General features: G+C 36.6%; 1 protein-coding gene across 1 annotated transcript in view; it reads left to right on the top strand.

Moving 5' to 3' along the window:
• SKIV2L2 (superkiller viralicidic activity 2-like 2 (S. cerevisiae)) overlaps positions 1-23,501 on the top strand; it is a 91,594-nt gene that overhangs the window by 57,463 nt on the left and 10,630 nt on the right. Inside the window, exons 19-24 of the mRNA XM_010857155.1 lie at positions 4,288-4,416; positions 7,213-7,323; positions 8,389-8,577; positions 12,368-12,531; positions 15,113-15,218; positions 20,380-20,436. Coding sequence (XP_010855457.1) covers positions 4,288-4,416; positions 7,213-7,323; positions 8,389-8,577; positions 12,368-12,531; positions 15,113-15,218; positions 20,380-20,436 — 756 coding nt within the window. The remainder of the gene's footprint in view (positions 1-4,287; positions 4,417-7,212; positions 7,324-8,388; positions 8,578-12,367; positions 12,532-15,112; positions 15,219-20,379; positions 20,437-23,501) is intronic.

Here is a 23,501-nt window from a genome sequence, read left to right as displayed (position 1 = left end):
GGCTGTATATTGTCATCCTGCTTATTTAACTTATATGCAGAGTACATCATGAGAAACGCTGGGCTGGATGAAGCACAAGCTAGAATCAAGATTGCTGGGAGAAATACCAATAATCTCAGATATGCAGATGACACCACCCTTATGGCAGAAAGTGAAGAAGAACTAAAGAGCCTCTTGATGAAAATGAAAGAGAATGAAAAAGTGGACTTAAAGCTCAACTTTCAGAAAACAAAGTTCATGGCATCCGATTCATCACTTCATGGCAAATAGATGGAGAAACAGTGGCAGACTTTATTTTCTTGGGCTCCAAAATTACTGCCAATGGTGACTGGAGCCATGAAATTAAAACACTCCTTGGAAGAAAAGTTATGACCAACCTAGACAGCATATTAAAAAGCAGAGACGTTACTTTGCCAACAAAGGTTTGTCTAGTCAAGGCTGTGGTTTTTCCAGTTGTCATGTAGGGATATGAGAGTTAGACTATAAAGAAAGCTGAGTGCTGAAGAATTGATGTTTTTGAACTGTAGTGTTAGAGAAGACTCTTGAGAGTCTCCTGGACAACAAGGAGATCCAACCAGTCCATTCTAAACGAGATTAGTCCTGGATGTTCATTGGAAGGACTGGTGTTGAAGCTGAAACTCTAATACTTTGGCCATCTGATGCGAAGAGTTCACTCATTTGAGAAGACCCTGATGCTGGGAAAGACTAAGGAGGGAGAAGGGGATGACATAGGATGAGATGGTTGGATGGCATCACCGACTCAATGGACATGAGTTTGAGTAAACTCCGGGAGTTGGTGATGGACAGGGAGGCCTCACGTGCTGCAGTCCATGTGGTTGCAAAAAGTTGGACACAACTGAGCAACTGAACTGAACTGAGTCAGTTCAAGGAAAACAGCAAGCCCGTCTTCCACAACATTAACCAGTCCAGTCTTAGTGTCTTTTAACTGAGCAAAGTCTTCTTAGTGTCTTTCAATTGAGGGTAACCCACTCAGTGTCTAAAGTGAGTAAAAATCTTCCCAGTATCGTTCAGCTGAGTTTCAAACATAACCTACTCCTCCAAAGAGGAATTTATTACCAAATATCTTGACTCCAAGAAGGGAGACAGACCCAGTTGACCTCTGCTAGTACCAAGACTCTGGTTCTTCATGAAATTCAGACAGGAGAGAAGTCCTTTACTCCAAGTCTGTTTGTTGGTCACCAAAACTGCCATCAGGAAAAAACATGCATACCCTGAAAGTTGAGAATTATGTTTAATATGGCAGACTTACAGAGGACTTAAGGCAAAGAAACGACCTCAGATAGCTTTGAGGGATTGTTTTGAAGAGGGAAGGGTGGAGTCAGATACATAGAAAGTTTTTGTAAATGAAAACTAATTAGTCAGAGCTACTGCTGTTAATTAAAGAAAACCAGACACCTTCAGTTAATGAATTTAACACTTCTCTGTGTTTGGGAAGATGCAAGAGTCTGGGCTTATTCATATTGTTCCTTTGATATGCACCTTAACTGTCCTGTTTTTCTCTGTCCTGAATCCCCTCAGAGTGAACCATTGGGGTGGGGTGGCTGCAGAGGCTGATAGGTTGCTGGCTGACAGCCTGTTTTGTCTTAATCCTGAGTTCCCCTCAGGATCCACCATCAGGGGTGGCTGCAGTCGGTAATGGATGCACCGTTCTTCGTTTTCTCATTTGGCTGGTGACATGACGTTCTTTGTCCGCAGAGAGAAAATGCATACTTCAGAAGAAAATACTTTAAAGCATTTTAAGGAGATAAAAATGTATCATCAATACTTTGTGTTGTTTCTTTACATTCTACAATCTTGATTATCAAAAGTATATTTCTCTTACGTGAAGGATGATATTATAAATCTATCTTTATCAGACAGAAAACGTTTGCTGAGAAAAGCTTTATCATCTTAGGAAATAAATGTAACAGCAAGTTTTCATTTAATGCTGCAAAAAAGGAGGCTTGGAATGATTTTCCATACTCGTACTTGGGAATATCTCTGTAATGTTGTAAGTGGTTTTGGTAGCTCAGCATACCCTGTCTTTGCTTTGTATCTATACTACACTGAAAATTGTTTTAAAACTCCTTTAAAAATAATCATATTTGGGAAAAAAAACATGCTGAGACAAAACTAGTTTCCCTTTTGAATTGGAAAACGGTTTATGCTTTCTTTGAAGAAATTTGTGCTCAGGTTTAATTGATTATGATTATACTTTTGATTTGTTTTGGAGATATATTTTACTGTTCTTAGGCAAATTCATAGGTTAGTACAGAAATAGGTTGTAGGCATGAATTAATGGATATTTCTTGACAATTTTTGCATAAGTCTGTGCAGGAGGGATAGGAGGAGATTGAGTAATCACTTCTTTCCCTGTTCCCCTCTCAATCAAAGTAACTACCCCTTGTGGGGAAGCTACCTGTATTTTTGGTGGGAATGTAAATTTGTGCAGCCCCTGTGGAAGGCGGCATGGAGGTTCATCAAAAACTAAAAGCAGAGTTGCCATGTTGTGCTGTGCTTAGTCGCTCAGTTGTGTCCACCTCTTTGTGACCCCATGGACACATGGGAGCCCGCCAGGCTCCTCTCTCCATGGGGATTCTCTAGGCAAGAGTGCTGGAGTGAGTTGCCATGCCTCTCTCCAGTGGATCTTTCCAACCCAGGGATTGAATCAAGGTCTCCCACATTGGAGGCGGACTCTTTACCATCTGAGCCACCAGGAAAGCCCAAGAATACTGAATACCGAAGTTGCCATATGATCCAGCAATCTGACTCCCGTTATATATCTGGACAAAGCTATAATTCCAAAAGATACATGCACCCCTGTGTTCATTATTCACAATAGCCAAGACTTAGAAACAGTCTAAATTTCCATCAACAAATAAATGAATAGAGAAGATGTGATACATGTATACTATGGAATACTGTTCAGCCATAAAAAGAATGAAATAATGCCCTTCACAGTAGCATGAATGGAACTAGAGATTATCATACTAATGAGTCAAAAAGAGAGAGACAAACATGATATCATTTATATGTGGAATCTAATAAAGGACCCAAGTTAATCTATCTAAAACAGATACAGACTCACAGAAATAGAGACCAGACTTGTAGTTGCCAAGAGGGAGAGAGGTAGAGGAGGGATGGAATGGCAGTTTGGGATTAGCAGGTGCAAGCTATTAATATAGAATGGATAAACAACAAGGTCCTACTATATGGCACAGGGAACTATATTCAGTATCTTGTGGTAAACCATGATGGAAAAGAATATAAAAAGAGTGCACTGTATGTATAACTGAATTGTTTAGCAGAAATGAATACAGCTTTGTAAATGTTGTAAACTGTGAAAGTGAAAGTTGCTCAGTCGTGTCTGACTCCTTGCAACCCCATGCACTGTAGCCTGCCAGGCACATCTGTCCATGGAATTCTCTAGATAAGAATACTGGAGTAGGTAGCCATTCCCTTCTCCAGGGGATCTTCCCAACCCAGGGATCGAACCTAGGTTTCCTGCATTGCAGGTGGATTCTTTACCATCTGAGGTACCAGGGAAGCTATAAACTGTACTTCAATGAAAAAAATAACTTCTCTATTTACCTAATTTTATACAAAAGAGATTATTCAAATATTGAATCAAAAACTAAAATAATCTACTTTCATTGTATTTTTCATCTTGTTTAATTAGAATTATTTGAAGATACATATTTATTTTCTGATACTGATCATTCTTTTGGTTTCATTTTCTAATTCTAGCATAAATTGCGGAGAAGGCAATGGCACCCACTCCAGTACTCTTGCCTAGAAAATCCCATGGGCGGAGGAGCCTGGAAGGCTGCAGTCCATGGGGTTGCTGAGGGTCGGACACGACTGAGCGACTTCACTTTCACTTTTCACTTTCATGCATTGGAGAAGGAATGGCAACCCGCTCCAGTGTTCTTGCCTGGAGAATCCCAGGGATGGGGAGTCGGACACGACTGAAGTGACTTAGTAGCAGCAGCCTCATAAATTGAATTATAATAATAAGCTTATTATTATATCATTAGAAACTTAACAATGGCATATCAGGTGACAGTAATCATATATTTAAATTCATATCAGGTAATTCCTCTGTTTTCTCATGCAGTGGAGCATGTTGAAGAATGAAAAGAGACAGGCTTCATTTCATGAAGGAAACATTGTTTATATGCCAGTCATAGTGCTAAATGCAAGAACATAATTACTGTACACATGGAACTTGTAATTGTGTGCCAGTTTTTGAAAATTAATAAACTTTTATCCCGTTTTTTTTTCTAGCCTAATTCTGGTGAACTGGATCCGTTATATGTAGTAGAAGTACTTCTGCGCTGTAGCAAAGAGAGCTTGAAAAATTCAGCTACTGAGGCTGCAAAGCCAGCTAAACCTGATGAGAAAGGAGAGATGCAGGTTTGTACTTTACTTCATTTCTAGATTTCAGATATTTATAATCACTGGATTTCCTGAATGTGATTAGAATAAACACTCTCATGATTTCTAAATTGGAAGTTTTCAAGGTTTCTTAAAGCCATCTAAAAACCAGTAGGATGATTAATCCCTTTATCAAATTATGGCAGGATAATTAGTGACATAGTGAAGGATAAAGAGAATTTAATAATGAAGCTGGAATTTACCTGGGCTAAAAAGATGTTTATCATTAATTTGTGATTGTTTCATTTTACACTTTATTCCATCCATACTCTTTTTTTTTTTTTTTTGCATTCCTATGAAAATAATGACTGAAAATAGCCAGTCTTTTGAAAATAAGTTCTAAGTTTCCTTAAAATAATTTAATTTACATGTCCTTTTAATTAAGTGCAAAGCATTCAGTTTGCCACATTAGAAACCCATATTGAATGTCTCCTATTTTATTTTAAAATAAATAATATAGAGTAATTGTAAGTAAACCTAATTGAGGACTTTTCAAGTATCTTTTTGTAGACCAATACACTGAAATTTTGTTATTTTTAAACATTGCTTTAAGTACGTGGTACATTGGCTAGGTCTTTGAAGAAAGGTCATTGTAATGATACTTGTCATAATAGGCATTGGTTTGTGGAAAGTAAAATTGGCCACTGCAGCATCATAGTCTGCTGCTTTGGATTGATGAAATGAATGTGAGACTCAGAGTTGACAGTATTAGAAAGACTATACTGTTAAACATTTCAAAATAATCATTTAAAAGCCTAGTGTTATCTATAATTTTGAATACCAGCTAGGTTTTGTCTTTGTTCCTTACTCTTATTTGTTCTCTAGAATTCCACCACCATTGAAACTTATATGATTTAGTTTTCCCTAACATTTATCAATTGACTGCTTGCCTAAAATTAGGCTAAAATTCTCCCAATCTAGCATATATTCATTGTAGCCAAAGGAATCTTTTAAATTGCTGCAACTTGGAATGGCAAATATATGGCGTACATCCCAACATTCTCCTTCTCTCCTGGCATACACTGATAATAATTCATGGCTCCCTTTTACATTCAAAGCTTAGACTCTTTCTAAGAAAATGATCTGTTGAGTAATTCATTGGAGTTAGTATTTTAGGTGAAAACTGTTTGCTGTCTACTGTGTTCTAGGCCCAGATTTTATTAAGCATGCGCATGTGTACCTGTTTTACTTAAAGATAACGAGAAACTTTGCAGCTCTTAATAATACGATTTCATTCAGTTCAGTTGACAATCCCTACAGGAAAGCCTTCACTGAACCCTGGGCAAACTGAGTGTCTTTCCTCTGCTGAAAAAACATTTTCTATTCAGTTTACTTTAGCATGTCTTACTAAGGAAATTAAGGTGGACACGCGTAAGCATGAATTGCATCAGTACACGTAGTCTCTGACTTTAAGGGGTTTAGAGATACGGAGGGAGCATTTTGTGCTCAAAGAGGTGACTTATCGAAGGTGTGTGCATGTTGTAAGCTTATAAAAGAAGTAATGAAATTTAGGCAAATTTTTAGGAATGTTAGAACTTTTTAAAGATACATCTGCATTCCAAGATAGGAAGCAGCATGTGCAGAGCACAGAATAGCCCTCTTTAAAAATAACTCCTAGTTTTTCTGTCTGATGTGGTTGAATGACAGAGGCATAGAATGAAAGAGGAAGGAAAAGTATACCTTAAGAAGTGGAATACATATATAATATTATTTGCTTTTGTAAATTATTATTTTCAGTAGGACTCCTGGATATAGGCAAATAATGCCATAGGCAGTTTGTAAGGAAATCTCATCTCTCAACTACAGTGATTGTGTAGCACTATTTAGGGTTGGTTTGAATCTATTTCCTTTACATGAAATATGAGGAGGAAATGGGATTTCCATAGTTAGCTTTCCCTTCTCTAATTTTAAGTGTATGTAATGCCAAATTTAACTTTTCATCAGCATTTGTGTAAGACTTTGTAAAGTGGCTATTTCTTTTGCCTGTGAAATAAATCTTGAATTTATTTTTCCAGAAAAAATAAGATGCCTTAGAATATAGCTAGCTTTGGATAGTAGTTGATTAGTAGAGGTTAACACTTTCAACAGTGTATTCTAAAAATTACTTTTATCACTGTTGCTTTGCCAGCTTCAGTGTGATGATGAGGGAAGGGTATTCTTGTCAGGAGAATGCATGGAGGAAGATTTGAAAATAGTTGGTTTTCAAGATTATGTCTAACAGAGTCATTCTGGCCCATCCAGAGATTCCATGAATGTTTCATGGCCATCTACACTTAAATAGTTTTCTCTTCATTTGGAGTGCTGTAGTACTTTAGATATTAAAAAAGCACCAATTACTGAGAATGCAAAAATGAATGAAGTACGGATTCTGTTGAGGGAATCACTTATTTTTATGTACCATTTGTTAGCCTGTTTCTTAAAGCTTTGAATTTGTTTTTACGTCTTAAATATAGTTCTAGGGACTTCCCTGATAGTCCCGTGGCTGGGACTCTGGGCTTCCAGTGCAGGGGGCCCGTGTTTGATGCCTGGTCAGGAAACTGGATCCTACATGCTGTGACTAACAGCTGGTGCAGCCAAATAAATAAATATATTTAAAACAAAATAATAGTTTCTATTAAGGTATAAGCTTCCACAGTGGTTACTATCCACTTATTATACCTGCCACATAATGTAAATGCAGTTTTCTTATAAGGATTCAAAGTATATTTAAGAAATGGCAGAATTTGAAAATGTGCAGTGTTAATTGTTATATGTATGTAACTTTTCTGTTGGTAGGTTGTTCCAGTTTTGGTGCATCTCCTGTCTGCTATCAGCAGTGTTAGACTTTACATCCCTAAAGACCTTCGACCACTGGACAATAGACAGAGTGTTCTAAAATCAATACAGGTATACACATTAATTTTATAAATTAAATATAAATTGTATGTAAATATATATAGATTGTATAACAAGGAAATTGATATGCTTTTAAATATATTGCTTTCTTTCAGAAAAACTATAAACACTGCCAATAGTGGCAGTTATTTTTAAGAAACATAGTGGCAGCAGATCTACATGTAGATTGCCCTCTCTTTGAATCTACCAACAAGTGAGTCTAAAGGAGGGCTCACAAAGTAGAACGTGACCACTGCTGTATGTTAAATACATTTTCTTTACTGGTTATGAATGAAAGTAACTATAGAGTGTGTTAAAAGTTTTTATATATAAAATCATGTGCCTGGACTTTTGATTAATACATGGATAAAATAGTCTTATGGAAAATTATTAGTTGGTTAGTAAATAAATATTTGAAGAGCATTTACTATGTAGCAAAGGCCATATACTAAAATCTGAGAAAACTGGATGCTTTTCGTGTAGAGTAGGAATTTTTAAGCTGTGGTCCATATGTGGGCTTCTTAAAATGAATAATTCTCTTAACAATTTTACAAAAAGTTTTGTGGGTAACCTTTTTTTAAAATTTCTAACTGACCAAATCCTATCTTACGTTTAAGGCCTATCTTAAGACCCTGAAAGTCTTCCAATGGGATATCAGACTGTAATAACCTCTCTCTTCTCTGAATTCACATGTTCATTATATTTAATAGTTAAATCATGTTAGGGAAAAAAAATGTAGCAATGAGGATCTGGATCCCTTAAAAAGTTTGTCTTTTTAAGTCTTTCGACTCAGTACCACGCTCCCTAAGAATCAGCCCAAAGAAGTAATCAGAAAATTGAAAAAAATTTACACTTGAAATGTTCAATTCAGGATTCTTTATAATGGCAGGAAGTTATAGCAGTAAATGTACAGGAATGGGTTTTATCAATAAGTTGTGCCACATCCAGAACTTAACTAAACTCTAAATATTAGAAGTATTGTGCATAGGAAAAACATAAAAGGAAATACTGATTTAGCTTAGTCTTAACTAATATTATCTGTGAGGTGAAAAATGAATTTTAAATATTTTGTTTCAGGAAGTTCAGAAACGTTTTCCTGATGGTGTTCCCTTGTTAGACCCTATTGATGACATGGGCATTCAGGATCAAGGACTGAAAAAAGTTATCCAGAAAGTAGAGGCCTTTGAGCATCGAATGTATTCTCATCCTCTTCACAATGATCCAAATTTGGAAACTGTGTATACACTTTGTGAAAAAAAAGCACAGGTATGGCAGAAACATTTTTATCATAGAATTCTATGTATTTCACTATATGAGAGAGTATATATATTTTTTCATTTTATTTTTCTATTGGTTTCATCAGCTAAAGCAGGAGGATGTCTAGCTATCAATTCTTACTAGCAAAAAAAAGTTGATCACTTTAATTGAGATATCATTCAAATAGCATAACATTCATCCCTTTAAAGCATACCATTTAGTGGTTGTTAGTGTATTCACAGTATGGTCTGCAACTATAACCACTATCTAACTGCGGAACATTCTCATTACCCACAAAAGAAACCTCATCCCTATTAGCAGTCACTCCCCATTTCCCTACCCTCCAGTCCCTGGCAGCTGCAGATCTCATTTTTGCCTTATGGATTTGCCTGTTGTGGAGCTTTCATGTAAATAATAAAATATGTGGCCTCTGTGTTTGCCTTCTTAGTTAACGTCTTCAAGATTCATCCATATTGTAGCATGAATTTGTATTTTATTCCTTTTTATAGCTGAAAAATATTGCCTTATATATGTGTTATACCACATTCTGTTTACCATTCATCAGCTGATGAGCATTTGGAGTTTTTCCATTTCTTGGCTGCTATGAATAATAGTGCTATGAACATTTGTGTACAGTTTTTGTGTGGACATATGTTTCCATTTCCCTTAGATGGAATTGGGTTGAATTGCTGGGTCCTAGAGGAGCTCTGTGTTTAACTTTTTGAGAAACTGCCAAACTGTGTTCCAAAGTGCTGCACCATTTATGTTCTCAGCAGCAGTAAAGTCCAGTTTCTCCACATCCTCCCCAACATTTGTTATTGTCTGCATTTTTAATTATAGCTGGTCTAGTGCTATAAAGTAGTAGTTCACCTTTTTAGAGTAACTAGCTGTGTTCTCCAACCAGTTAAAGCATTCTTATAAGCCATTCTGAATAATGAATTTGGAAAAAGCTTGTTGAAGTGAACACATTTCTTTCCACTATCCACTTCTCTTCAACTAGAATCTCTTGTATATCCAAATAGCATTTTCTCCTTGAAGTTTATCACTCTTTGCTTTTGTGCTTTTTCAGCTTTTATCACATGCCACTCTTCCTGTGTTTGTCTTTCTGTCTCACAAACTAGATTTTAAGCTCCTTAGGCTCAGGTGTTTCATTTTAGCTTACTTATACTCTTTCATATCTCTCATAATGATCTGTTTTTATGAAGTAGATGCCTGGTATTTATTCAATAAATAATGTGAGTAGAAACTTCTTTGCCTAATAAAGTAATGTATTCAGCTCATAGTTTTAACAGCACTGCCCCTTCCTAGCTTTTTGTGAATTAACATGATGTGGCCTGTGCTGTGTTGGGCACAGCAAGTATGTTCTCAGTGAACATGTAGCATACATACTATGCTGTGGCCCACCCTGAAGGTTTCTTCTCAAAATGAGGAAACTGAGACATTAAAAGCTTGAGCATGCTCAGAGTGTGCTAGTATGATCCTGGCCTGCCCATCTCTCACCAGGACCTTGCAGGTCCCTCCCTGCGTCCTGTTACTCCCTACACCAGAGAATCAACTTTAATAGTTTCAACACAAGAACAAAGAGACCTGAGTTTGGTTGAGTGATAACTGAAGAGTATCTGTGGATAACGTGACTTGAAGCCCCAGAGAAAGGGATTATCTGAGCTACTCAAATATAACAAAAAGGCCCTAGTGTCTGGCTAAAAGTCTGGCTAAATGAACTTGTTATAAAGACTGCAGTACATGCAAAAAGTGCTTATGCGGGAGCATTAAGCTCTAGAAGTAAGACCTGAAACTGATGTGGGCTGTGTTTTTACTTTTGCTGAGTAGTGTCATACACCAGAAAAGACTGAAAGGAAAACCACAGCTTGTTGTGAGATTATAGTAGGTATCTCTCCTGTTCCCCCTTACTTATACTGCAAGAAAACTATGAAGAGTTAACAATTTTATGACGTTCTAGAGAGTGCAAGATAAACTTAACATTCCTTAGCCCTGCCTAGGAAGCCCTTCAGAATCTGACTGCTCAACTGTCAACATTTTAAGTCCTCCTACCCTCTGACCCAGCTTTCTACAAAGTGAGGCAATATGAGGATGTTCTTGTATCGTTGTTTGAAAAAGCAAGTGAATATAAACCACCTCTGTGTTCATCAGTAGAAAGTTAGATACATGAATTATGAATATCCACACAGTGGGTATCAAAATGACCCTTAAAAAGAATGAGGTAACTGTATATGTACTTTTTGGAAAAGAAATCCTGATTGTATTAAGTGGGAAAGGAAGCTGATCACACTTTTGTGGGGAAAACTGCTGTACCTGTGTATTCATGTATTTACAGACATGGATAATCTATTCTGTGTTCTTTGAAGGTATGTAGAAAAAGATCTAGAACAGCATCATGCCGTATATAATACAAGCTTCTCACATAAAAGTCTTTAGTACACACTTTTTTTAAAAAATGAAAAACAGGTGAAATTAATTTTAATGAGATTTTTTTATTTAACTCAGTATATCCAGAATACATTTCAACATGTAATCAGTATAAAAATTACTGAGGTAAAAATCTTAAATAGTAGACTCTCTTCTACCAACCTGTAAGCTTTGTATGCCTCTGGGTATTTAGAACAGTCTTCTATGCTAATAACATAGGCACATCTTCAATTAAAGAAACTTCAGAAGATAATTTTTTTTTCTGATAGGCCTAATAAACATGCCAGGCGGCATAGAGGTAGCATGTTAGGTAACGTATAAAGCATTCCTTCTTATCCTCCTAGCACTGGGACATGTCAGTTCATAGCAATGTAAACAGTTGCTAAGAGTTTAAATTCTGGAGTCCAAATCCCATCAATCCCAAGCTTGGGTTTGAATCCCATCTTTTATTACTCTCTCTCTGTGATCTTGACCAGTTTACTTGGTAATCTCTCTCTGCCTCAGTTTTCTCATTTGTAAAATGCACGTTTATGTCTGCTATAAGAATTAAATGAAATAATGTAAAGCACTTGAAGAATCAGGATTCATAGTTAGCTGTCAATAAATGTCAATTACTGACCACCGTCGTTGCCTTTAACTTCTCCTCAGTTGAAGCTTAATAAAGCATCTGCAAAATACGAGTCTGAATTTCAGCTTCTCAGTTCCTAAACCTTCTATCAATGTTTTTCTGAACTTCAAGCCTCCACTTTAGGATCCCAGTGTTTTCTTGCTTTGTACTGTCATCTCTGTCACAGTTGATGGATATATAACATCTATGCTGCTGCTGCTAAGTCACTTCAGTTGTGTCTGACTCTGTGCAACCCCATAGACGGCAGCCCACCAGGCTCCCCCGTCCCTGGGATTCTCCAGGCAAGAACACTGGAGTGGGTTGCCATTTCCTTCTCCTATAATATCTATATATATTATTAATTCCATTAATCTACAGATTAATGGAATTTTAAAACACATTTAATCTAAAATATGACCTCAAAATAACATTTTCCTTTTAAGCTTTCATCTCTGTCTACAGAATAAAGACTTATTTTCTTTGCTAAATCCTTTTCCAGCTTTTAGGCAGATTTTTATGCAATTTGAGGGCTTAAAAGAAATTGAGTTGCCCCTAATTCCATAAGGATGAAAAGTTGGAGCTGATTTGATTGCTACCTCAGATAACATCATTCTTCTTGTATAATATCCTGGAATAGTAAGAAACTGCTATGTTCCTCTCCACCCCTCCCCCAATATAATATTTTTTGATTCATTTCATGAGTAACTGTAGTTTTTATTCTGTTTACTTTATCATTGAACTTCTTTTTACTTTTGTATGCCTTAGATTGCAATAGACATTAAATCCGCAAAGCGAGAACTAAAGAAAGCAAGAACTGTCCTACAAATGGATGAGCTCAAATGTCGCAAACGTGTTTTAAGGAGGTTGGGATTTGCTACATCTTCTGATGTCATAGAGATGAAAGGACGAGTAGCTTGTGAGATAAGCAGGTAATACCTGGTTGTTCTAGAAAACTGATTCTAAAGTAGAATACTGATTTTAAAAGAGGGCTGTTAATCTTTTGGAAAAAGAACTTTTAAAAATAATAAAGTTTGTTTGTTACTTTTCACATTAAAATACAGGTTTTGGCCATGAAGTTGAGAAATTAGGGAGAATAAAAATCTTGGATCTTACTAATTAATGCAGAAACCATTAGTATCTTCATCTTTCCTTTTTCTTTATTTTACAGCACTGTGGAATTTTTATGTAACTGTAGTCTTAGTTTACACATGAATTTTTATTTTAATTTTTTTGTAGTTACTAACAGTTTCCCACCTTGAAACTAAAATCATTGTCCTCTTTTATGTAAAGTTTTGGGCTAACGTAGCATATTATATGCCACAGCTTAAAATCAGATATAATCTTTTGTATATTAGATATCAGCTGTTTATTTTGGTAATCTTCTACCACATTACAAATGACCTTAAAGCTAAATGACTTAAAGCAGAAGTCATTTCATTCTCTCTGATTGTTTCTGTGGGTCAGAAATTCTAAGAGTGGCCCATAGGATGGTTCTGGCTCAGGATCCCTTGTGACTGCCATCATTTTGAAGATATTTTGCCATAGTCAGTTATTCTCTGTGAGTCCATAAAAGACATCTCAAAATAGTTTTTATGTACTCACCAAGGCCCTAATGTATGGGGTCAGAAAATTACAAGCGTTTGTAAATGCTTTTGGACATACCTGATGAAGACTTACTCATATCGTTCTTGTGGATCATCTAGTTCAGATACGACTTCAGATGTCTGCAGGGGCCAAGATTCTGTGGTAAACAGAACAGTTGTAGGCCACCAAAAGGAGGCAGCAACTACCCAACCCCAATTAGTTATTAAAAAATAATGTGATATCAGAGTCTAAGTTAGAAAAGTCAGATATCTAGTTTCTTTCTTTCTTTTTTTTTTTTTGGTGAAATCTCTTGATTTTTAAATGTTCACAAAATATTTCAGAATTATGTTTTTAGGTTCCTATGCAAGCTAAATATAAAACACTTCGTGTTAGATTTGGCCCACACGCTTGTATTGAATAGCTTTCCTTTAACCTTGATAAAATTAAGCTTTCCTGCTTTGTAATTAAAGAAACCTAGGCAGTATAAAGTTAATAATTTATGCAAGATTAAATTTAGACTATAACATCGATCTGCTTATTTAAATGCCAAGATTAATGTTATTGGAATTATTTCTTTGTGATGTTATATAGTACTCAATAATTGAATTATTAAATTGATATCAATTTAATTTTATTTTAAATTATTAATATAAATTTAATATATTATTAAATAATTGATTTATTTCTCGGGTATCTGCAGCTAGATTTAGTCTTGGAAGAAAGAATATTTAGAGAGATAAAGATAAAAATATCACATATCAAAGCACATTACTTTCCCCCTGCTTTGCCTCTCCTTCTGATCTGTCTTGGAGAATAAAATCACTGCAGGCAAAAGCTGAGGAGTTGTCCTAGATTCCTTCTCACCCTTCCTACTCTCTTTGCACATCTTCATGATTGTTTTCTCCTATCTCTGTGCTGTTTTAACTGTTCCCAGTAACTGAAGTGCATCCCTTTTATAAGTTTCTGCAACCCATCCTTTATTCTCTTGCTTTCAGAATTTTCTTTCCAAAGCATAAATCCTAGCATGTCATTCTTCGGTAAAAGTCTGTCAATGATTCTCTGTTGCTTTTAAAATAAATTCCATAATTGAGTATATTCTTGCCCTTTCCTGTGTATCCCTTCTGTTGCCACATCCCACACATGTTTCTTTCATTTAGCATGACCTTTCCATCACTCCCCATTCTTACATGTTTTTTTCAGGATCTTCTGAAACTTGCTTTGAGTTTCTTCAGATTGATTTTAGTCTCAACTTTTTTTTTTTTTTGCATAATTGCCTATACAAACCTCTACTAAATTGCTGTCATGTGCTTATTATCTTTCCCATCTGCCTCTCCCACATTAGACTATAGAAGTAGTCTTATTTGTATTTTTGTCCTTTTGTTTTTTCTGTTAGGAACTTAACTCTGTTTATCATTAGGAACCCATATTTAGCTTTTGACTTTTGTTTTTGATTAGTTATTACCGTAAAGCTAGATGGTTTGTGACTTTTAGAAATCTTAGGAAGTTTGCAAAATGTGTGTCTGCTATGGATACATTCTAATTAAGATTTCTAATAACGTTGTTTTTCATTTTCTATTTTTTAAAGTTATTTGTAAAAAATAATTCAAATTTAATTGAGCTACAAACAATGTAAAAGGTCCTTAAACCTAGGTAATAAATGCTAATGGCTAATTTTTATGGTATTTTGAGAGTCAAGAAAACATTATTTATTTACATGAATATCTGTTTTGGTGTTTGCTAGGATGAGCTCTTTATATGAGACACCCATTTCACATTTACTATTGATTTATTCATAAATATGAAGACCTGCCATTTCCTCAGTTAGACAAGTCTTAATTTAAAACTGTACCTTAAGGATGTGTGGCTATATATATGTGTTTTTGTATTCTGATATTTGGAGTTTCTTTTTTTTTTGTGGTGGTACAGTGCTGATGAGCTCCTTCTAACTGAGATGATGTTTAATGGCCTTTTCAATGACCTATCTGCAGAGCAAGCAACAGCACTACTGAGCTGCTTTGTGTTTCAAGAGAATGTGAGTTTATGTATTTAGCACATCTTATTTATTAATTTGCATTTTATAGTTTAATTTTAATATTATGGATTTTTAAATTATAAAATGACTTTCATATTTTCATATTAATAGTTATATTATCAGAAAAGAATAAACTAGAATTTTATTTATAGACAATCATTATTAGTCAGATTCTAAGTTATAAACTTGTTCCATAACCCAGTGCATTATTTGAAGGTCTGTGTTAGTCAGACAGTCCTAGAAGAAAAAATGAAAATTAGGCAAACTAGTGAAAATGAAGAGAGTGAGACTGAATTAATACGCCTCTTCTCAGTTTTGGAGAGTAACTATGAGGCAGCTGATTATATCGATAGTAACAGCTGAAATCTTTGATTTCATAGGCAAGATTTGAGGTAATGGCCATAAGATTCTCATCAATAATCTTTTCAAGTGAGTAGACTTTCAAGTTAGTTGACTTTCAACAACTTTTAAGAAATAAAAATGAAGTGCTAGGTGGACCATGAGAACACTAATCATCCATTGTGCTCAGTCGCATCTGATTCTTTACAACCCAGTGGACTGTAGCCCACCAGGCTCCTCTGTCCATGGAATTTTCCAGGCAGGAATACTGGACTGGGTTGCCATTTCCTACTTCAGAGGATCTTCTCAACCCCAGGGATCAAACCTGCGTCTCCTGCATCGGCAGGTAGAATCTTTACCACTGCATCACCTGGGAAGCCCCTTGAAGTGAAGTCAGTGAAGTGAAGTCGCTCAGTCGTGTCCAACTCTTTGCGATCCCATGGACTGTAGCCTACCAGGCTCCTCCGTCCCTGGGATTCTCCAGAAGCCCCTTACTTTAATTCAAAAGCCAGTGTTTGTTTAAAAGAGTAAAATACATGTTTCACATTTCAAATTCAAGATTTTATTCATTGTGTATAAAATTGATGAAGTAAGATTAAGACAAGGACATTCGCCTTCTAAAAATAATGTTATGTAAATTTTTAGATGACCTTTTATCATATATTTAAAATTTTATCATATATTTAAATTTTTTAAAAAGTAAATTGTGTAAGACAAATTTGTTTTTGCAATTCTGCCATTGATCTATTTATCCAGTAACTATTTCCTTATTAATCAGATCAGTTACATAACTTCTTGAAACAGGTGTGGGCACGTTTCTTTAAGCTCTCTGATTGCGGATTAGCATTACTACTATAGTGGCAATGACAACAAGTAGGACACTAATTGAAAAATGATTTATGCTCTCCTAAGAATGCTGTGCACTTATGAAGTAATTTAATCTGCCTGTGAGGAATGCATTTCTTTATGAAATATTATGTTAGGCTGTTTTCCTTAGGTTCAAAATCTTACTACATTAATTTCTGAGATAATTGTTAAGAACGTTTGTCAGATTTTCTTTGAACAGATCTAAGGTTTACAGATTGTTTGGGGGTTGATGATCTTCTGCCATGGCAGACTTTGTCTTCTGGCTAATTTCTTATACTCTGTTGTGTTTTTTGTTTTTCATTTGGCACAACAAAAATCCTGTCTTTTGAGAGGCCAAGTGTGTTACCTCTTCACAGGAGTTGGGCTTCACCAAACCATAGTTTTTAAATCTTGGGGCAGGATGTCACTGTGTGTGGTAAAGATTTGTTCAGTGAAGCCACACTCTGCTGTATGTGCTGTCATCATGCTTCCCGTGGTGCCGTCAACAGCAAAATGGATCATTGTGTTGAAAGTAACACGGAATGTCGTTGATACTTTTAAAAGTATTTTCTAGCCAGAGAAGAAGGTAAATATAGTAAGATATTGGTTATCAATGCTGATAATTTCTATTTTAAAATGCGTTATTTCTAAAACTGTGCCCTTATTTTTATATCATTAGAAGTAATATAGAATTACACAGTCTTTATAATGTAAATAACAAGTGTCTTTCAGATGCTTATTAATCACCCACTGCATGCACTGCAGAGACCAAGACCCGAGAGAGACAACAGAATTTTTTGCTTTCATGATACTTTCGTGTATGCTAGTCAATGAAGATAAAGAAATCAAGAACAGACATATTATGTCAGAAGGATGAGGGGTTTGGAGAAAAGTGAAGCAAAGGAGGCAAATAGAAATCATTTGGGGGGGCTGCATTTACTATTTTAAATAACGTGATTAGAAAAAGCCTCACTGATAGAGTAAAATTTGAATCAAGACCTAAAGGAGAGACGGAGCAAACTGCATGTACCTGGTGGGAACGTGTTGGTAAAGTGACAGACACTTAACTTACTTATATCATGACCAGTGCCTTCTGCTTATAATGACCAGGAGAGAGGAGAGCAGTAACTGGTGACCAGGGGATGGATGCAATATCAAAGATATTTACAGTCTTGCGTACTTTTCACTAAACTGAGATACTGAGTTCATTCTGGCCATTTTGCTTTCTCATTACTTATCATGATTTTTTTGTTTTAATAGGAATAACACAGAACCTGGTTCATAATTTATTATATAATATATACCTGATACAAATCAAAACCAAGTCCTATATTAAATACTGATGCTTAAAGGCAGATCTGTTACAACTAGCCTGTAGTTTGGTTTCTTACTTAATTTACCTATAATTACTTTAAATCCTGTCTCACACATATATACATACATTTCTGGCAATAATTTTTTGTATAGTAAGTCTACCTTTGTCAAAATTAATTGTTCCTTAATATTAGATTAGTACAAAAGTAATTACCGTTTTGGACCCTGAATTTTAAATCATTATAACTAGGCTCAAGTTCATCTTTATTAACCAAAATAGGAACCATTACAATTAACATATTTGTGCCAATGAGAAATAAGTTTGTTTATTCCTGTAGCATAGAAATCCATGCTTTGGGATTTGATGAACTCATGGGAAGCATTTTTTGCATCTTGCTGGTTGTGGAAGCATTTTCCCTTCAAAAAGTTGTAGAGATGCTTGAAGAAGTGGTAGTGAGTTGGTGAGAGGTCAGGTGAATATGGCAGGTGAGGCCAAACTTCTTTCAGCTTTTGAAGCGTTGGTTGTGCAACATGCAGTCAAACGTGATTGTGGAGAAGAATTGGGCCCTTTCCATTGACCAGTACCTGCTGCAGGCATTGCAGTTTTGGGTACATCTCATTGACTTGCTGAGCATACTTCCCAGATATAATGGTTTCGCCAGGATTCAGAAAGCTCTCATGGATCACACGAACAGCAGACCACCAAACAGTGACCATGACCCTTTTCTTGGAGCAAGTTTGGGTTTGGGAAGTGCCTTAGAGCTTTTTCTACATCCACCCAGTGAGCTAGTTGTCTCTGACTGTCGTGTAAAATCCACTTTTCGTTGCACATCACAATCCAGTCGAGAAATGGTACATGGTTGTTGGGTAGACTAAGAGAAGATGACACCTCAAAATGACGAATATTTTGATTTTCTATCAGCTCATGAGGTACCCACTTATCGAGCTTATTCACCCTTTCACTTTCCTTCAAGTGCCACATGAGCGTGGGATGGTCACTGTTGAGTTCTTGGGCAGCTTCTTGTGTAGGTGGAAGAGGGTCGGCTTCAGTGGTCCTCTCAGGTGGTTGTCGTCACTTCTGACGGTCAGTCGCTGCTCTCTTCATCTGCAGGGCTCTCGTCGTCTTTGCCAGACTTCCTGAACTAGCACTGCACTGTATGTTCATTAGCAGTTCCTGGGTGAAATGCATTGTTGATGTTGCGAGTTGTCTGCACTGCTTTATCACTCCTTTTGAACTTGAATAAGAAATTTGCTTGAATTTGCTTTTTGTCTAACATTTCCATAGTCTATAATACAAATAAAATAAACAGCAAGTAATAATTCATTAGCAAAAAGCTTTATAAAGCAAGAAATGAGCATTAAAATGATGTATAACAGAACCACATTTGACTAGTATTCCAATATCAAGTGGCATAATTCAACAATGCAAAACTGAAATTTCTTTTATACCAACCTAATAATATCTTTATACTAATCACAAGTCTGTAGGGTTTGAGTGCCTTAGAATGTTAAGAATGGAGAAGGCAATGGCACCCCACTCCAGTACTCTTGCCTGGAAAATCCAATGGACGGAGGAGCCTGGTGGGCTGAAGTCCATGGGGTCGCTAAGAGTTGGACACGACTGAGCGACTTCACTTTTACTTTTCACTTTCCTGCATTGGAGAAGGAAATGGCAACCTACACCAGTGTTCTTGCCTGTAGAATCCCAGGGACGGGGGAGCCTGATGGGCTGCCGTCTATGGGGTCACATAGAGTCAGACACGACTGAAGTGACTTAGCAGCAGAGTGTTAAGAAACCAACACACAGAATTGAAGCAGCTTGTCCATGTTAATTTGATTGGTTAGTAATAGACCTTAAACTCTTAATTTTTCTAATTGAAATATTGATGGACTTTGCAGTAATAGAAAGTGAACAGTAAGAACAGTGAAACTCATTTAAATTTTTGTCTTCAAACAGGCTTCCCTAGTGGCTCAGATGGGTAAAGAATCTGCCTGCAGTGCAGGAGACCTGGGTTCAGTCCCTGGGTTGGGAAAATCTCCTGAAGAAGGGAATGGCAACCCACTCCAGTGTTGTTTCCTGGAGAATTCCATGGACAGAGTAGCCTGGTGGGCTACAAGGCTACAGTCCCTGGGGTTGCAAAGAGTAGGACATGACTAAGCAGCTAACACTTTTCAAAGTGGTTAGAGAGTTAGAAATACCTAGGTAAGATTAAAATTGAAGGCATTACTTCCAATGTAGTTTATACAAGATTTTTAGTTTTCACAGGTTAAAAGTTGCCTAGAAGTCAAACTGTTTAAAAAATCAAAATATGATATAACAGTTTATAAATGTTGATGTAACTAAACTACTGTGCATGTTTACAATATTTGCTCCTTCAGTTCCATTTATGGTCACAAAAAATAGCTAATTTAGCACACTTTGAAAATTTAGGAGTGTAGTATTTTCCTCTGAAATGTAAAAGAATAGTATAATTCAGGATGACATGAGTGATAATTTTGCTGACATAATTAAGTTAATTAGAAACTTTAAATGCTGATGACTGAGGTCTTATCATTTGAAATGAATAGAAATCATAAAAGCTTTGTTTTGTTTGTAAAAGTAAATAGTATATAATGCATTTTAAACTTGAGTTTTGTATATAATCTTCCCTTTCTTTTATAGTCTAGTGAGATGCCCAAATTAACAGAGCAGTTAGCAGGACCACTTCGTCAAATGCAGGTAAGATTTTTTTGAACTACATATTTTAAGAATAGTATATTGTGAAATAAACATTTGTGACAGTCTAATCATAGACCACCTGACCGGCCTCTTGAGAAACCTATATGCAGGTCAGGAAGCAACAGTTAGAACTGGACATGGAACAACAGACTGGTTCCAAATAGGAAAAGGAGTATGTCAAGGCTATATGTTGTCACCCTGCTTATTTAACTTATATGCAGAGTACATCATGAGAAACGCTGGGCTGGAAGAAGCAAAAGCTGGAATCAAGATTGCCGGGAGAAATATCAATAACCTTAGGTATGCAGATGATACCACCCTTATGGCAGAAAGTGAAGAGGAACTAAAAAGCCTCTTGATGAAAGTGAAAGTGGAGAGTGAAAAAGTTGGCTTAAAGCTCAACATTCAGAAAACTAAGATCATGGCATCTGGTCCCATCAGTTCCTGGGAAATAGATGGGGAAACAGTGTCAGACTTTATTTTTTGGGGCTCCAAAATCAACCAGATGGTGACTGCAGCCATGAAATTAAAAGACGCTTACTCCTTGGAAGGATAGTTATGACCAACCTAGATAGCATATTGAAAAACAGAGACATTACCTTGTCAACAAAGGTCCATCTAGTCAAGGCTATGGTTTTTCCAGTAGTCATGTATGGATGTGCGAGTTGGACTGTGAAGAAAGCTGAGTGCCGAAGAATTGATGCTTTTGAACTGTGGTATTAGAGAAGACTCTTGAGAGTCCCTTGGACTGCAAGGACGTCCAACCAGTCCATCCTAAAGGAGATCAGTCCTAGGTGTTCATTGGAAGGACTGATGCTGAGGCTGAAACTCCAGTACTTTGGCCACCTCATGCGACGAGTTGACTCATTGGAAAAGACTCTGATGCTGGGAGGGATTGGGGGCAGGAGGAGAAGGGGACGACAGAGGATGAGATGGCTGGATGGCATTACAGACTTGATGGACATGAGTTTGTGTGGACTCCTAGAATTGGTGATTGACAGGGAGGCCAGGCGTGCTGCGATTCATGGGGTCGCAAAGAGTCGGACACGACTGAGCAACTGAACTGAACTGAACTGAATCATAGTACTTTTCATTCCACAGAGACAGCTTCCTTCAAATTAAATATATCATTTGATGTTAGTTTTGTCACTTAATACTATTTTGATAACATCATTTGTAATTTTTATTTTAAAAATGAAACCATCTCCCTCACCAAAATAATAAATTATATAGAGTTGCTTTGAGTACACATTTACCATTGTATAGTATAGATAAACTGTATCAGCAATTCAGTGCATGCACTGTTTTCCTTGATGTTAAGAATGGCATCTTGATAGATAGAGTTAGTTCAATTTGTTTTACATTTTTCTATCCTCGTTTATAATAAATTTTAAAATCAGGTTTTAAGATTATCTCTGGATCCTCAAAGGCATATGTTTTTGATACCAGGGACCAGTTTTATGGAAGACAAATTTTTCACCATCAGAGTGAGGTGGGAAGATGGTTTGGGGATAATTTTACATTTAGTGTGCACTTTCAGTTCAGTTCAGTTGCTCAGTCATGTCCGACTCTTTGCGACCCCATGAATCGCAGCACACCAGGCCTCCCTATCTCCCGGAGTTCACTCAAACTCACATCCATTGAGTCAGTGATGCCATCCAGCCATCTCATCCTCTGTCATCCCCTTCTCTTCCTGCCCCCAATCCCTCCCAGCATCAGAGTCTTTTCCAATGAGTCAACTCTTCGCATGAGGTGGCCAAAGTACTGGAGTTTCAGCTTTAGCATCATTCCTTCCAAAGAAATCCCAGGGCTGATCTCCTTCAGAATGGACTGGTTGGATCTCCTTGCAGTCCAAGGGACTCTCAAGAGTCTTCTCCAACACCACAGTTCAAAAGCATCAATTCTATAGCACTCAGCCTTCTTCACAGTCCAACTCTTGCATCCATACATGACTACAGGAAAAACCATAGCCTTGACTAGACGGACCTTTGTTGGCAAAGTAATGTCTCTGCTTTTCAATATGCTATCTAGGTTGGTCATAACTTTTCTTCCAAGAAGCATCTTTTAATTTCATGGCTGTGGTTACCATCTGCAGTGATTTTTGGAGCCCCCCAAAATAAAGTCTGACACTGTTCCCACTGTTTCCCCATCTATTTGCCATGAAGTAATGGGACCAGATGCCATGATCTTCGTTTTCTGAATGTTGAGCTTTAAGCCAACTTTTTCACTCTCCTCTTTCACTTTCATCAAGCAGATGATACCACCCTTATGGCAGAAAGTGTGCACTTTACTTCTGTTGTTTTTAATCAGCTCCACCTCTTAGATCCCAGAGTTTGGGGACCCCCTTGGTTCATAATAATGAATTGGTATCTTTTTTTATTTCTTAGGAGGAATGATTTTGTCTACCACTGTAAGACAGTGCAATAGAGGAATGAAGAGTGAATCATAAAAATGATCTCTTTAATGGAATATTTAGCACTTTTTCATGTTACTAAGAAGTTTAAACTCCAGAACTAGTGAAGTCTTCATAGGCCTGGGGGTTTTTGACCCTTTCAATTACCAGGAGAAAAGAATGACTACCTTATTATTGTCAGGAAAAGAAAATCTTAAAATGTACCTTTTTTAAAGCTTTGTTGTAGAAAAACATCATTTTGCCATAGGATTTTTGTTTCTCTAAGGCTGTTTTGTTAGGATTCTTGCCTAGAGAATCCTGTGGACGGAGGAGCCTGGTGGGCTTCTGTCCATAGGGTCGCACAGAGTCGGACACGACTGAAGCGACTTAGCACTTAGCAGCAAGGCTGTTTTGTTACTGTTGTCTTTGTTTTGTTAATGAAACAGATTAGTTAAATGTCACTCTTGAATAGTTTTAATGAAGAGTTTTGGTTATTGTACAAAAGGTATTACTGGGTGAAAATCATACTCTTGATTTGTTTTTTTCTAATATAGTGAGAAAGCTTTGCTGTTTGATTACTGAACAATGGGTCAGGCAGTGTGGCTACTCAGAAGCAGAACATCCAGATTGTAGGCATATTACTACCAAGGAAGAAAAAGGAAACTTGTAGAAT

The sequence above is a fragment of the Bison bison genome, unplaced genomic scaffold (genome assembly GCF_000754665.1).
Source record: "Bison bison bison isolate TAMUID 2011002044 unplaced genomic scaffold, Bison_UMD1.0 scf7180017864378, whole genome shotgun sequence".
Lineage (NCBI taxonomy): Eukaryota > Metazoa > Chordata > Mammalia > Artiodactyla > Bovidae > Bison > Bison bison.
The sequence above is the reverse complement of the archived record's forward strand: the minus strand, read 5'-3'. Positions and strand labels throughout refer to the sequence as shown.